Here is a 14,918-nt window from a genome sequence, read left to right on the forward strand (position 1 = left end):
TAGAATTAAGTGTGCATTGATAGTTGAATAATACAATATACAAAATTGTAGAATTTTATTTCTTTTGTAGCTGGTCCACCCAACTAAAATGGCCTCCATGGAAATGGAACGTGAGCTGATTGACAGTTTTATTGATCACTGAGATAGCTTTGCCTTGGAATGAAGTTGTTCCAATATAAAAAAAAAAATAGCTTCGATGTAGTTAAACTACTTTTGCCATGTTGCTGTAGCTTAGCTTGCTACATTTCTCTGGGGGGTAGCTTCGGTGTAGTGAAGCTTAATTTAATGTAGAGTAACTGGTAGCTTAGCTCACTACACTTTCCAAGTAGCTTGCCCAACACTGTCCACGCCTAACTGAGCTAATTAACTAAGGGCAGCTAGTTGCTCCAGCTAAAGATAGGAGGTTGTGTGTTCACATGTGTCCAGTTGTTTGTTGGTTGGTTTTTCAGCAGGATGACACAAAAGCTCCTGAAGTGATTTCCATGAAACCTGGATGGAGGATGGGTCTCGGTTCAGAATACACCACATTAACTTTTGGTGCAGATCCAGGACGTTTTCTCATTTTCTTTAACGTGTTGAGATAGGTCGACGTTTTTCGTTTATATCTCAGAGAAAAATGCTAAATCTCTTTCAGCATTAAGGTGGCTCCTGGCCTGAACGTGCACTGGATACCCTAGAAGACTTCCCTACCCTCTCTACTATATCGGACACAAAGACACTGAGGAGTTTGACGGGTCCATCCTCATCCTGAATGCAGGGTAGACCGGCTCAGTGAATGTGGTTTGGAAGGTGTGGAGGTGGGTCAGCGTGTCAGAGGACACTCTGTAGAAGGACAGAGTGCCAGCGGGCCAGTCCAGGTACACTCCCACTCTGTTCAAGGTTCGGCGACGGATGGACACTCTGCTGTTATTATGCAGGACAGAGTAACCTTTATCATCAGAGCAGCTCAGACTCCAGGACTGATCATTCCTTCCAAGACAGCAGTTGTCACCTTGTCCTCTCCTTTGAATCCCTCTGTACGTCACTGCTATATAAACATGTCCTTTCCACTCAACCTCCCAGTAACAGCGACCAGTTAAACCATCCTTGCACAGCAGCTGTTTCCAGTTGTCAAATCTCTCTGGATCATCAGGATATGGCTGCTTCTCTTTCCCCACTGTCAACTTCCTGTTGTTGTCCGACAGCATGAGATTCTTGTTTGCTGTGTTTGGGTCCAGTGTGAGTTTACAGGCGTCTGATTGAGAGAAGAAGACAAAAGATAGCATCAGTTGTTGTCTGACAAATTACAAATAAAGTGGTTTTTTTTAAATGGCGGTCATAAGCGGTTTTAGTTGGTTTCTGGTCATGATGACCTGCCCCAGCCCCTGATGTTTGCTGTTTTTTGTTCCTGACTGAGCAAGGTGCCACTCTGGAACCAGTTTTCCTGGCCGGGAACCAGTTCTTTGGCCATTGTAATGCAAAGAACTGGACCCAGAGAAGGCACCGGCTCTGAACCATCACCTGAACTGCCTCTGTCAAAAGGGGTATCAGTGATTCCTGACACACTGGGATATATATACATATATAAGGTCTTATATACAACCCTGCAGATTGTTGGTTCTCCATGACGTACAACAATTTGTCAATCAAAATCAACTGTATACTGCTTCAGCTCATTATTTAAATAAATTAAAAATAAACACAAACAATGACACTTACACTTCCTCAGACCAGGTTTCATGAAATGTGATCCGACAGGATCCATCCTGCAAAAACAGTGAGATCAACACTTAACAACTTCAGTGAAAACTGTTAAGTGTTTGTTGAATATCCAGAGAATGAAACTTTCTGGAAAGAAATGCTGCTGTAGAGTTTTACTAGTAAATCTGTGATCATCACAAAATAAACAAACATATAAAAGTTCTGCATGGTTAGATACAACGAGAGCTAAGTGGGACATTTTTTTGTGATCAGCTCGACCTACACTCGTGTCTGTCCGTACCTGAGGGTGTCCAGTCTCCAATCAGGATCTTTGAGTCCTTCAGAAAGCAGCTTCACTTCTGAGTCTCTTGGATGATAACGATTGTAGCTCAGGTCCAGCTCTCTCAGACGGGAGGGGTTGGATCTCAGAGCCGAGGCCAGTAAAGCACAGCCTTTCTTTGTTATCAGACAGCCTGGCAGCCTACACACACACACACACACACACACACACATCTTTGAGAACAGTTGGTGTTCATTACACATCTACATTAAAAGCTTCACTTGGCAACAGACTCATCACATTTACGTCTCTGTTTATTACAGTTCATCTTGATACTGTAAATAAACTGACACACAGTCTGAGAGAAGTTGTCTTGACTCTGTGTGAGTCAAAACTTTTAATATCAAAGTCCATGAAGTTCCCAAAAACTAGAGTAGCAAGAGTCTTGACATGCATAACATCTTTTTCCACCCCATGTTAGCTGTGAAGACTATGGTCTTCTGTTGAACAACCTGATGAATCCTGACCTGAGAACCTCCAGTGTACAGTTTGGACTCTCCAGTCCAGCACAGAGCCGCTCCACTCCTGAATCCTGCAGGTCGTTGTTACTCAGGTCCAGCTCCCTCAGACTGGAGGACGGTGAGCTGAGAACTGAGGACAGAGCTTCACAGCTTCTCTCTGACAGATTACAACTGCTCAGCCTAAAGAAGCATCAGCAAAAAAAAGAAACAGTGAGATTATTCTTTCCAATTTTAATGTATTTTATTTACGTAGTTATATTTTGAACCTACTGAGCTTCAGTGGAGACTTTGACAACTGGCAGCATCCTCAGAAGAGTCTCATCTGACCCACAGTATTTCTTCAGGTCGAACACATCCAGATCTTCTCCAGATGTCAGTAAGATGAAGACCAGAGCTGACCACTGAGCAGGAGACAGTTTATCTGGGCACAGACGTTCTGAGCTCAGGTTCTGTTGGATCTCCTCCACTAGAGAACGATCATTCAGTTCATTCAGACAGTGGAACAGACTGATGCTTCTCTCTGGAGACAGATTCTCATCGATCTTCTTCTTGATGTACTGGACTGTTCCTTGTGAGCTACTTCCTGTCTGTGTCATCAGGCCTCGTAACATCGTCTGATTGGTCTGCAGTGAAAGACCCAGGAGGAAGCGCAGGAACAAATCCAGGTGTCCATTTGGACTCTGTAAGGCCTTGTCCACAGCACTCTGGTAGAAGAGTTCAGTTGTGTTTCTGAACAATTTAGACCACCAGGATGTAGACTGTTCTTCTGACAGCAGATTGTCTCCAGAGTTGATGAATGTCAGATGGACATGAAGAGCAGCCAGAAACTCCTGAACGCTCAGATGGACGAAGCAGAACACCTGGTCCTGGTACAGTCCTCTCTCCTCTTTAAAGATCTGTGTGAACACTCCTGAGTACACTGAGGCTGCTGTGATATCGATGCCACACTCTGTCAGGTCTGATTCGTAGAAGATCAGGTTGCCTTTCTGTAGCTGCTCAAAAGCCAGTTTTCCCAGAGACTTGATCATCTTCCTGGTCTCTGGAGTCCAGTGTGGATCTGTCTCAGCTCCTCCATCATACTTGATGTTCTTCACTTTGGACTGAACCACCAAGAAGTGGATGTACATCTCAGTCAGGGTCTTGGGCAGCTCTCCTCCCTCTCTGGTCTTCAACACATCCTCCAGAACTGTAGCAGTGATCCAGCAGAAGACTGGGATGTGGCACATGATGTGGAGGCTTCGTGATGTCTTGATGTGGGAGATGATTCTGCTGGCCTGCTCCTCATCTCTGAATCTCTTCCTGAAGTACTCCTCCTTCTGTGGGTCAGTGAACCCTCTGACCTCTGTCACCATGTCAACACACTCAGGAGGGATCTGATTGGCTGCTGCAGGTCTTGTTATCCAGAGGCGAGCAGAGGGAAGCAGTTTCCCTCTGACGAGGTTTGTCAGCAGCACATCCACTGAGGTGGACTCTGTAACATCCGTCAGGATCTCAGTGTTGTGGAAGTCCAGAGGAAGTCGACACTCATCCAGACCGTCAAAGATGAACACAACCTGGAACTCTTCAAAGCTGCTGATTTCTCTGGTTTCAGTGAAGAAGTGATGAACAAGTTCCACCAAGCTGAACTTTTTCTCTTTCAGCACATTCAGCTCTCTGAAAGTGAATGGAAATGTGAACTGTATGTCCTGGTTGTTTTTGTCTTCAGCCCAGTCCAGAGTGAACTTCTGCGTCAGGACTGTTTTTCCGATGCCAGCGACTCCCTTTGTCATCACTGTTCTGATTGGTTCATCTCTTCCAGGTGAGGCTTTAAACATGTCTTCTTGTCTGATTGTTGTTTCTGGTCTGTGTGGTTTCCTGGATGCTATTTCAATCTGTCTGACCTCATGTTCATCATTGACCTCTGCAGTCCCTCCCTCTGTGATGTAGAGCTCTGTGTAGATCTGATTCAGAAGGGTTGGGTTTCCCGCTTTAGCGATCCCCTCAAACACACACTGAAACTTCTTCTTCAGGTTAGATTTGAGTTTTCTGCGGCACACTGCAGCAAAAGTTCCTACAGGGAAAAATGACACATTGGATTAGATTGTACAAGTCTCATTTAAGATTCTGATACATTGACTGCAACATGGAGCTGTTATCTGATGTGGAGCCATATGGCATTTTTCCATCAGCACATTTGGCCATGTCAAAGCAAACTTCGCCCTGCCAATTTGCTTTTCCAAAACCACTTCAACTGCAGCAAGATGTAATGGAAAAATGGACCCTATTCTTCCCTGTTTTGTTGTTGTTGTTCTTCTTACTAGCAGCGTTGGACAGTGTGTGCAGCTAAGTAAAATTCACAGATCTAATGCAGGTGCTGCACAGCATATTTACAACATCATTCTTTTCCTGCTACATCTATCAAAGGTCTCTTACTGTTCTGCAGAGAGTCAGCCAGCTCTTCCAGCTTCATTCTTCTCATGAACTGCAGGGTGATCTTCAGAAATGCCTCCTTGCTGCTCCTCCTCTGTTCTTCTTCTTCATCATCATCACATTGGCCCCTTAAACATTCTGGGTAATCTGGACTCAGAACTTTCTGGAACTTCTTCAACTCTTTCTTCACAAAAGTAACAATGTTCTCCTCGAGACACTGGAACAGAAGAATATTCATTTGTTCCGATCATCTACTTTTGGCCATTTTGTTGAACTACAAAACATTGCTAACGCTATCTAGCAAACATTAATGTAGCTAATGCTATGCTGGTATACTTCTTCAAGAAGCCTCTTGAATGAGAAGTGAAACATCTTCAAGAACCTGAAACAAGTCCAGTCGCCTATGATACAGCACTCAGTATTACCATGACCTGGATGACTGAGAACCTTCATCACTATCTAAGCTCTAATGTGCGTCCACTGCTCAGCAAACTGTGATGTGTTTGTATGTGTGTGTACGCACCATAAATATGGAGTCCAGTTCTGTTTGACGACCAGTGGAAACCTCTGACGTCTCCTGGTGAATTCTGGGGAGAAAACAGGATCCATTAGTGATGAAGATGTGTAACTTTACACTGAAGAATAAAGGTTAAAGCATACAGCTCATACACAAAACCAAGGGTTTGAGAAGAGATGGCGAGAAAGAGAGAAAGTGGAAAACAAGTTCCACGACTTAGCAAAGCCTAATTTGACCATGTTCAGCTGCGTTATTAGTGTGAATGCTGTAATGCTCACACGATTCTACTTCTGGAATAAAGTTATTATTGTTCTTCCGTACGTTTTTCGGTCAGTTTCTCCTCCTACAAATTTTGAGCTACAGAAACCGTTAAGCTATCAAATTGTTCAGCTTTTTAAGCTCTTTCAGCCTTGTACTTTTCAGCTTTCTGACTTTTCAGCTTTTTCAAATATTCAGCTTTTTTTAAAAGAAAAAAATTACAATGGACGTGAATGGGAAAATCTTCAAATCCTCTTCAAACCCACCTGACTTTCAACCTCTTCTCCTCCTTCATAGTTTGACCTCCAGACATCATTCCAACTTTGAAGAAGTCACCAGACTTTGAACTATTCAGCGTGTATTCAGCTTTTTAAAATCTTTTACGGTTTCGAAATTATCACAGTTTTAGTTTTAAGGTTTTTAGCTCGTACTCTGATTTTATAATGGGTGTGTATTGCAGAATGTTCAGAGCTGCAGAGTGGGTCACATGACCGCTAGAGTGGAGAGCAGCTGGAAAACCTTCTGAAAAAATTCTCTTCAGCTTGATTTAGATCCCACATCTTTTACTTCACATAGACAATATATACATAGAAATGTAGGAAATCTTGTTGGCTTTCAGGTGGTGGTCTTATTTCAGATATAGGACTTACACTTTTGGCTGTAGAAGCTCTAGAGCGACAAGCACTCCAGCAACTCCCCCATAAGCCACAATGTTAATTTTGAGCCTAAAGTTCTGGAGGAGAGCAGACGGTACCGGTTTTGTCTCTCGCTCTAGCTTCCTCATTTTTCACTCTACAGAAATAAAAAACACATCACAGCGTTCAGCAATGTCTCCCGTTACTCACTGTATGAATATTTTGGCCATAAACATGACACTTTTTTCAAAACTCGCAGGAGTTTGGGAGGCGTTTTTCTACGTAATTAAATTTTCCCCATTCATTCTTATGGGGAAATGTTCAGCCTTGGTTCTGCTACTGCTTCAGCAGTGTCGTGCGATGCATTATAGTTTAATGCATTTCAGGCAAATGTTTTCCAGTATGTTCAGCAGTTTTTTCTAAATCACTTCAGCAGTCAGCATTCACACTGTATTTTCGCAGGAAATGCAGTTTTTCTAGTTTAAAGTGACCTCCATTTTTATACTTTCTCACACGTAGAGCTGTGATTATTAAAGTAATGCAGCAATGTTAGAGTAGTGTATTAAATGTATCTCCCTCTGTTGAGAATTTGTGCTTTGAAGGTCCTTTAACTTACTTAGAATTTGAATTTTGTCTTTTGAAAACAAGAGGGAAGTCCATGGACCTGTCACTCTTCAAGGAGGCGTGACTTGGTGCAGGAGGATCTGCTCTGTCCTTCTCATTCCTGTAAAAATGAAGCATTAAAAAAAGGAATTAAAGTTTTGGAGAAAATGTGTGCTTAGAAAGTTCATTTGACCTACTCAGAAATGTCTTCTTGCCTTTTAAAAAAAATAGGATAGTCCATGGACCGGTCACTCTTCATGGACACACAGCTTGGTTCAGGAGAATCTGCTTTTTGCTGCTCCGTCCTGAAAGAAATGAAGCATATTTTGGAGAAAATTTGTGCTTAGAAAGTTCATTTGACCTACTCAGAAATGTCTTCTTGCCTTTTAAAAAAAATAGGATAGTCCAAGGACCAGTCACTCTTCATGGACACAGAGCTTGGTTCAGGAGAATCTGCTCTTTGCTGCTCCATCCTGAAAGAAATGAAGCGTTGACAAAGACAGGTGGACGTATATGGAGCTCAGTGACTGTGAGGAAAGATGTGTTACCAGCTACAACAGATAGGAAACCAAATCTGATGAAGTGCTGTCAGACAATAGAACATAATCAGGTTTGTAACAAGGAGCTTTAAATCCAACAAACGGTTAAAAATAAAATGTCTGACTGAGTGACATCTTCTCCTTCCTCTTAGTACTCACACTCCTCTGACAGTGGACTCATTTTACACTGAGCTCTGGTTGGACAGCTCTTTATCTTACCTGTCAGGTTCGGTCCGACTCTCATGCTCCTCAGACAGAGTGGTGCTGGAGGGAGGGACTCCCTCACCTTCCTCCTCAGGCTTACTCATGGTAGAATGTATACCTTCACACAAACACATTTGAAATTACTAACACATTAATGCTTGTGAGTAGCTATGAACAGCACAGGCTTAATCAGCTATTTGAAGCTCAAAATAGGGGTCAGTGATATGACCTTAGAATAAAGTGATATTTTTAGGCTATGTGATACATTTCTTGATATTTTGAAATTTCCTGAAAATCAATTCATAAATACTTTGACTAGGCAACAATATCAAATATCATGATATTATTAACCAAATACCTCGGTATTGATATTGCAACAGGTACTTTCACAAAATATTACTACAATGAGATTTTTTTGAAAAAGAGAAAGTCAGAGTCTCAGGTGAGTGCTGAATTCAGTGAGAGTTGACTTGAATTCGAACACACTTGCTCTTTTCACACAGACTCTGCATTATCGTCGCAGCGATATAGTATGGATATACCATATGGATGGATGCGGTATTTTTTTCCTCATATAAGTTGTCAAAGACACAACAGTTACCACATTATCATCAGCAATATTCTGAAATTTAAGCTCAGTCTGTAGATTGTTCTTTGCATTGCGCCGAAAACCTTAAACCTCAAACCTTTCTTCCCCGATTCAGTTTCAGACTTCAGACAGAACAACAAATCACGACATGTCAAAAGATTAAAGACTGTTATTTCTATATTTTTAACTTTGAAAGCGAGGACAAGTAAATAGGAAATTTGCCAAGGATGGCTTTGTAAATAGAAATATACCGGTGACTTAGGCAGCGTGCAAACCAATAAACCTCTGAGTATAAAACATGCAATGGTGAGTAAAAGAGCCACAGTTTGCAATGAATCTCAACCCCCTACTTCTCTCTCCCAGCTGTTTCAGTGACAGGTGAACTAATGAAACGCAGCCTTACATCAAATATAATTACTAATTTCTGTGGTCTGAACATTGTTGGACACATTTGGGATTATGTATTAAACAACTCATCAAAATACTAAAGGTCTGGGCGCTTTAAGAAGTTTTAATGCAGAAATGAAATACATAATAAATATATTTAATCATTCTGGATAAAACCTGTGTGACAACTAACCATCGTGACAAGATGGCAGGCGCCACCCTACCCTCATGCATGTGATCATCTAAATATAGAAATCCTGGATTACTGTTAATTATTATATTATCCCTACAAAACTGTCTCAATCGGTCAAATGACACTACATGAAGTATAAAATCAAGATATTCCACTTGAAGAGTACATACGAAGTTTGATGCTGCTGACCTTGTTCTTAACTTCCAGTTGCACCAAACTTTCATTTGACGTTTTATCTGTAGCTCCGTTGAATATAATACATCCAGCACAACACAGACACTCACCACGAAACATAAGAGTATGAAAAAATAACAGATGTAAGTTACATTACCTTCACTGCGCTCAGGAGTGACCTGCCTCGACAGAAAAGACGAAATGGAAAGTGAAAGCTACACCCAGAACTTGTGTAAACAAGGAAATGACGCCGAGGTTCTGGATGGCTCCTGTTGAAAACCTGGAAATTACGTCAGTCAGGCATCACAAAATGTGTTATAGAAATTACTTTGACATCATAAACACATCGGGAAGAGACTCGTCTTCTTATGGAGCTGTCAGGTGGAAATAAATAACTTTCAGGCGCATGTAAAGTAACAAACACACGACTTCTTCGGAACAGGGACGAACGAAGTAAATAAAACAGACGTTAAATCCAAGATGGCGCCTGAATTCTTTTTTTTTTTTTTTTTTTTTTATTGGTGCGACACATGTCATACAATTATACATAGAAATACAATAAGACAAAACAAAATAAGTAACAATAACAAAATGACCAAAGAAAACAAAAGAAAGGAAAAAAATAAACCAAAGACAAGACAGCCAGAGGCGTTACAGTTCACTTACACAAAATTTCTCCATAATAGAGTACGTTCTGGTAGCTTTCTTGTTTTTAAGGTCCTTGATTGTGGCTGCATAACGATGCAGCTCATGTTTAAATGGTACAATGTTCGGTTTAGATTTGGCCCATTTATTTTTGTGGATGTGAAATTTCCCTAGGCTCAAGATTAACTGACAGAAAAAGCAAAAGTCTTTATCTTGATCTTCATAGTAAATAAAAATATGTTTTTCCTGGAAACTGATCGTTCTTCCTGTTTTAACTTGCACAAAGTGTTGGACATCATTCCAAAAAGATTTACTGTATGCACAATGATAAAATAAGTGAGAAATAGTTTCATCTTCAAGTTCACAAAAATCACACACATATTCAATGTCTAACTTAAATCTTTCAAGGGTTTTCTTTACAGGGTAAATTTGATGTAAGATTTTAAACAAGACTTCTTTCACCTTGTTATTGAGACAAAACTTCTCACCAACCAGCCATGCTTTATTCCAGTTAATATCTCCAAATTGTGCGGACCAGTTAATTTGTCCTCTAGGCAGATTTCTTGACTGTAAGCAGCTTCTCAAGAGTCTGTTAGGGCAGGATTTTTTTATAACGTCTACTCCGCCCACAAAAATATCACAATTATAATTATCTGGAACAACAGTGATTCTTTCTGTTCCTTTAAAAAGCTGTAGCACACCTTGAGGTAGTGCATCAAAAACCACTGCATATTGTTTTGGTGTGACTGGGAATTGAAATTTTAACAAAAATTCTTCATAAGAAAGTAAGAGACCATGTTCATTAATAAGTTGGTCAACTAATAGAATTTTATGCTCCATCCAGTCCTTGTAGAACAATGATCGGTTTTTGTAAAGAATATCTTCATTGTTCCAAATATAATAACTGGTTGGCGAGAAATTATGTTTATAGATCAGCTTCCAGGACAACAAGGCTTGTTTATGAAAATTTGAAAGTTTAACAGGAAGTTTTTCAACTTTGTAGTTACATTTCAACATAAAGCGTAAACCACCTAATGAGTTAAATACATGTGTAGCAAAAGAGTTCCAGAAGTTGTTCTTCCGTCTACATAAATTATTTAACCAGTTAATCTTGAAAGAGTGATTTAACATTTCAAAGGTTAACACATCCAAACCACCCTCTCTCTTGGAGTTACACAAGATATCCTTTTTTAAATAATGGCATCTATTCTTCCAAATAAAGTTGAATAACATTTGATCTAATTTCTTAGACACTAATGCAGGCATTTCTAGTGCTAGTGATAAGTATACAGATCTTGATATTCCTTCGGCTTTAGATAACAAAGTCCGACCATTTAAAGACAGATCCCTCATTAACCACATATTGAATTTTCTTTGTATCTGTTGAGTTATTGGTTCAAAGTTCATCTCAGAGCGTCTGTTCTCATTTTTTTCAAGCACTACACCCAGATATGTCACAGTTTGTTTGATAGGAATATCACTCAGTTCTGACAGATCACAGTGTTTAAGGGGAAACAGCATAGATTTATTAATATTCATTGTCAGCCCAGAAACCTCAGAAAACTCTCTGATACATTGCACAGCTGTGTCGAGTTCATTTTGATTGGATAAAAAAACTGCTGTATCATCCGCTAACTGAGACAGTTTGAATTCTCTACCTAAGGCTCTTATACCCTGAAAGTTGCTTTTTTTAATATGTGTTGCCATTACTTGTGTGACCAGCAAAAACAAAAAGGGACTTAATGGGCAACCTTGTCTGATTCCACGGTTAATATTAAATCTGGGTGTTGTGCCATTTGTTACCTTAATTGAACTGTTACTTCCTTTGTAAAGTGTTTGAACTGCCCTCAGAAACCTATTTCCAAACCCAAAACTTTGGATAACTTTAAACATGAACTGGTGATTAACTGTGTCGAACGCTTTATAGAAGTCGACAAATAAAATAAAGCTTTCATCATGTATAAATTCATTATAATCTATCATGTCCAAAATCATCCGAATATTATTTACAATATTTCTCCCTGGCATAAATCCAGATTGCTCCTCATCAATAATGTCATCTAATCCTATTTTTATTCTTTTAGCAAAGATGAGAGCAAACAGCTTTGCGTCATTATTCAATAAACTAATCGGTCTCCAGTTTTCAATGTTTAATTTATCTTTTTTTGGTTTTGGAATTAGTTTTATCAGTCCTTGTCTTAATGTGTGGGGCAGTTCTTCTTTATCTAGAGCCTCTTCAAATAAACCAACTAAAAATGGAGCGATTGTTTGTTTAAAGCATTTGTAAAATTCCCCTGTTAACCCATCATTCCCTGGGGCTTTATTGTCCTTGAGGGAATCAATACAATTTTGCACCTCTGTTATAGTTATTTTCTGATCACATATTACTTGGAAGTCATCATCTATTCTTCTAATGTTTGGTTGTATGTTTTGAAGGAATAATGACATTTTATCTTGGTCCAACAGGTCAGCCTGATACAGCGTTCCATAAAAATTGGCGACATATTGTGAAATTAGTTTTCCATTTTCACACACAGTATCATTAATTTTAAGTTTGCATAAAGAAGATATTTCATAATTCCTTTTCTCTAAATTAAAGAAGTATTTGGTACATTTTTCCCCCTGCTCAAGCCATTTCCTCCTGGATCTGATGAAGGCACCTCTAGCCCTTCCTTCATAAAATTTATCTAATTCGGTTTGTAAATAAGCCAATTGTTCTATTTCGGCACTAGTTGGATCCGTTTTCTCAGAAAGCGGAATAATTTGGGTGACAAGTTGAAGTTCTTTTTCTTTGTTATAGCTATTGATCTTTTTGCTTAATTTCATAGCTAACTTTCTTATTTCAAATTTCATTAGTTCCCAGTATAAACCAAAATTTTTTAGTAAGTTTGCTTGTCTCCAGCATTTATCAATAATTTTTTGGCTTTCCTTTACAAATTCCTTATTTTGCAGCAGCATTTTGTTTAATTTCCAATAATCTCTATTCACCTTCTGCCTATCAGATCCAAGATGGAATTGAATTAATATAGCTTTGTGATCTGTCAGTATTGTGGGTTCTATTTTGATTAAGTCTACTTTATTTTCTAAATCAGCTGAGATTAACCAAAAATCTATGCGAGATTGGTGAGATCTATCCTTATTGCTCCATGTAAATACTTTATCCTGTGGGTATCTGTGTCTCCATATATCAATCAGGTTCATTCTGTGGCAAATGTTTTCTAACTCGGTTGTCTGTTTGGCTTTTGGAGGCCATCTGTCCACTCTATCATCAAACACCGTGTTGAAATCTCCGCCCCATAAGAGCTCTGCTGAGGGAAACAACGTCAGCCACTGATTTACCCTATTTTCTATTGTTGAAAAAATTATGTTATTGAGGAGTTTACTGTTTGAGCCATATATGTTAATCAAAATAACAGGCGATTGGTTGATATCTGCCAACAGAATGATCCATCTACCATCTTTATCTGCATCATACTTTATAACTTTCCCACCAAATTTCCCTTGTAGGATGGCTACCCCTGCTGAGCGATTACTGCCATGAGAAAACCACACATTTCTTCCCCATTGACTTTTCCAATGTGAAACATCAGCCTCAGAAGAGTGGGTTTCTTGAATGAAATAAAAATCTGCACCTTTATTCTGAAGAAATAAAAACAAACTTTTCCTTTTCACTTCATTCTTAATACCTCTGACATTGACAGAAAGAACAGAAGTTGCCATAGTCGCACACACACACACACACACACACACACACACAAATACACAAGCACCCACTCAAAAACCTCACTGGGTTGAGAGCGGATACTGCAGGATTGGCCACTGCACCAGATCAGACCACATTCAAACTTGAAATAATCTCCCCCTCTTCATTTGCGTTCCATCGCTCCATTGAGACAAAAACAAAACAAAACAAAAAGAAGCGGCGTTTTGGGTTCATTATTTTAGCACAAAGGAGCTGTAGCAAAAGAAAAGAAAGTAAATAAAATAACATAACATTGAGGGGGAAAAATATTATTAGGCTAATTTGAAAAAAGTGGGAAATAAACAAAGAAAAATCGAACGTCAAATGAGCGTTTGAGCATTTCAGCCACGTAAAAAAAAAACAAAAAAGGGAGAGGCCGGGAGCATCGAGTCTTTGCATAACCAAGTAATTTAACTCTAGTGTCGGTCAGAGCGGGTCAGAGACATTGAAAGAAAAACAAAAAAAACAACAACTATGTAGTCTCTCGGCTCTGTGACAACTTGAATCTGTAACTTACATGACTTTTGCTGCGATTCGTACGCCATCAATATATGCGTGTGCTCCTCTGAAGCCCGCTCTCTTTCCTTCCTTCCTCGCCTGTTCCACTTGCGGCCACAGCTGGTTTCTGGACTCCTTGGCTGCTTGTGTCAGGTCCTCCAGAATCTTTATTCTTCTTGTTTTGAGAAGCTCCGATGTCCTGGCGTCCTTCCAGATCTTCTCTCGATGTGATCGTGACAGAAAGCGCACTATGACGCGGCGGCTGGAGTGCTCGTGTCCGGAGCGAGGTCCCACTCTGTGCACGATGTCCACCGTGAGGGCCAGTTGGTCCGCGATGTCAGGGGAGATTTGGCCGAACAGGTCGATGATGGTTTTCTTTAAGTCCTCCCCGGTCCTCTCAGGTAAGCCGGCTACACGCAGGTTCCACCGTCTCGAATAGGCATCCATGTCGTTGTATTTATCCCGGAGCTCCGTGCTCGCTTTCCCCAGGGTCGAGGCTTGAGCCTGGAGGGTGCTCACCTGGCCAGACATGTCGTCCATCCGTCCCCACAGAGCTTCCAGGGAGTCTGTGACACTTTTCGTTGTTTTAGTGTTTTCTTTTACTGCATCTTCCAGCGTTTGGAGACGTTTAAGAGACTCAATTTGTCTCTTTTCAATTCTCTCAAGGATGCTCAACGACATCTGGTCAGACTCCTCCATCTCATCACTCATGGGTTTTTTACTTTTCTTAGATTTTGGAGCTTCAGGTGTCTGCTCCGAAGTGGGTTCACTTCCCTCGGCAATAAGATTGTCCATAACTTCACATTGGTCAATTAGGCAATTCCGTGCATAGGAGTGCATCGTATTAATAAAGTTTCCTTTGTCCATACCCTTCGGCGTGATGAGTCTTGACTCCGGTATTCCAGTTCAAAGCAGAAAAGTTTGTAACGCACGTGGAGAAGGCGTCCCTCCGCGGTAGTGGTTTGACTCGCAGTTTCTCCTTTCAGTCGCCTACCTGAGCAGGTTAATTGAGACCTCAGTGTCGTGACCTTTTTCCAGAGAGGT

General features: G+C 40.3%; 1 protein-coding gene across 1 annotated transcript in view; it reads right to left on the minus strand.

Moving 5' to 3' along the window:
* Nucleotides 1–329: 329 nt before the first annotated feature.
* Nucleotides 330–14,918, minus strand: part of LOC141011740 (NACHT, LRR and PYD domains-containing protein 3-like) — a 29,509-nt gene continuing 14,920 nt past the window's right edge. Inside the window, exons 10-18 of the mRNA XM_073485002.1 lie at nucleotides 7,101–7,208; nucleotides 6,917–7,024; nucleotides 5,414–5,477; nucleotides 4,894–5,107; nucleotides 2,752–4,531; nucleotides 2,488–2,661; nucleotides 1,982–2,161; nucleotides 1,699–1,745; nucleotides 330–1,234 (exon numbers count right to left, since the gene is read on the minus strand). Coding sequence (XP_073341103.1) covers nucleotides 699–1,234; nucleotides 1,699–1,745; nucleotides 1,982–2,161; nucleotides 2,488–2,661; nucleotides 2,752–4,531; nucleotides 4,894–5,107; nucleotides 5,414–5,477; nucleotides 6,917–7,024; nucleotides 7,101–7,208 — 3,211 coding nt within the window. The 3' untranslated portion in view covers nucleotides 330–698. The remainder of the gene's footprint in view (nucleotides 1,235–1,698; nucleotides 1,746–1,981; nucleotides 2,162–2,487; nucleotides 2,662–2,751; nucleotides 4,532–4,893; nucleotides 5,108–5,413; nucleotides 5,478–6,916; nucleotides 7,025–7,100; nucleotides 7,209–14,918) is intronic.

This window comes from Pagrus major, chromosome 17 (assembly GCF_040436345.1).
Source record: "Pagrus major chromosome 17, Pma_NU_1.0".
In the NCBI taxonomy this organism is placed as follows: Eukaryota; Metazoa; Chordata; class Actinopteri; order Spariformes; family Sparidae; genus Pagrus; species Pagrus major.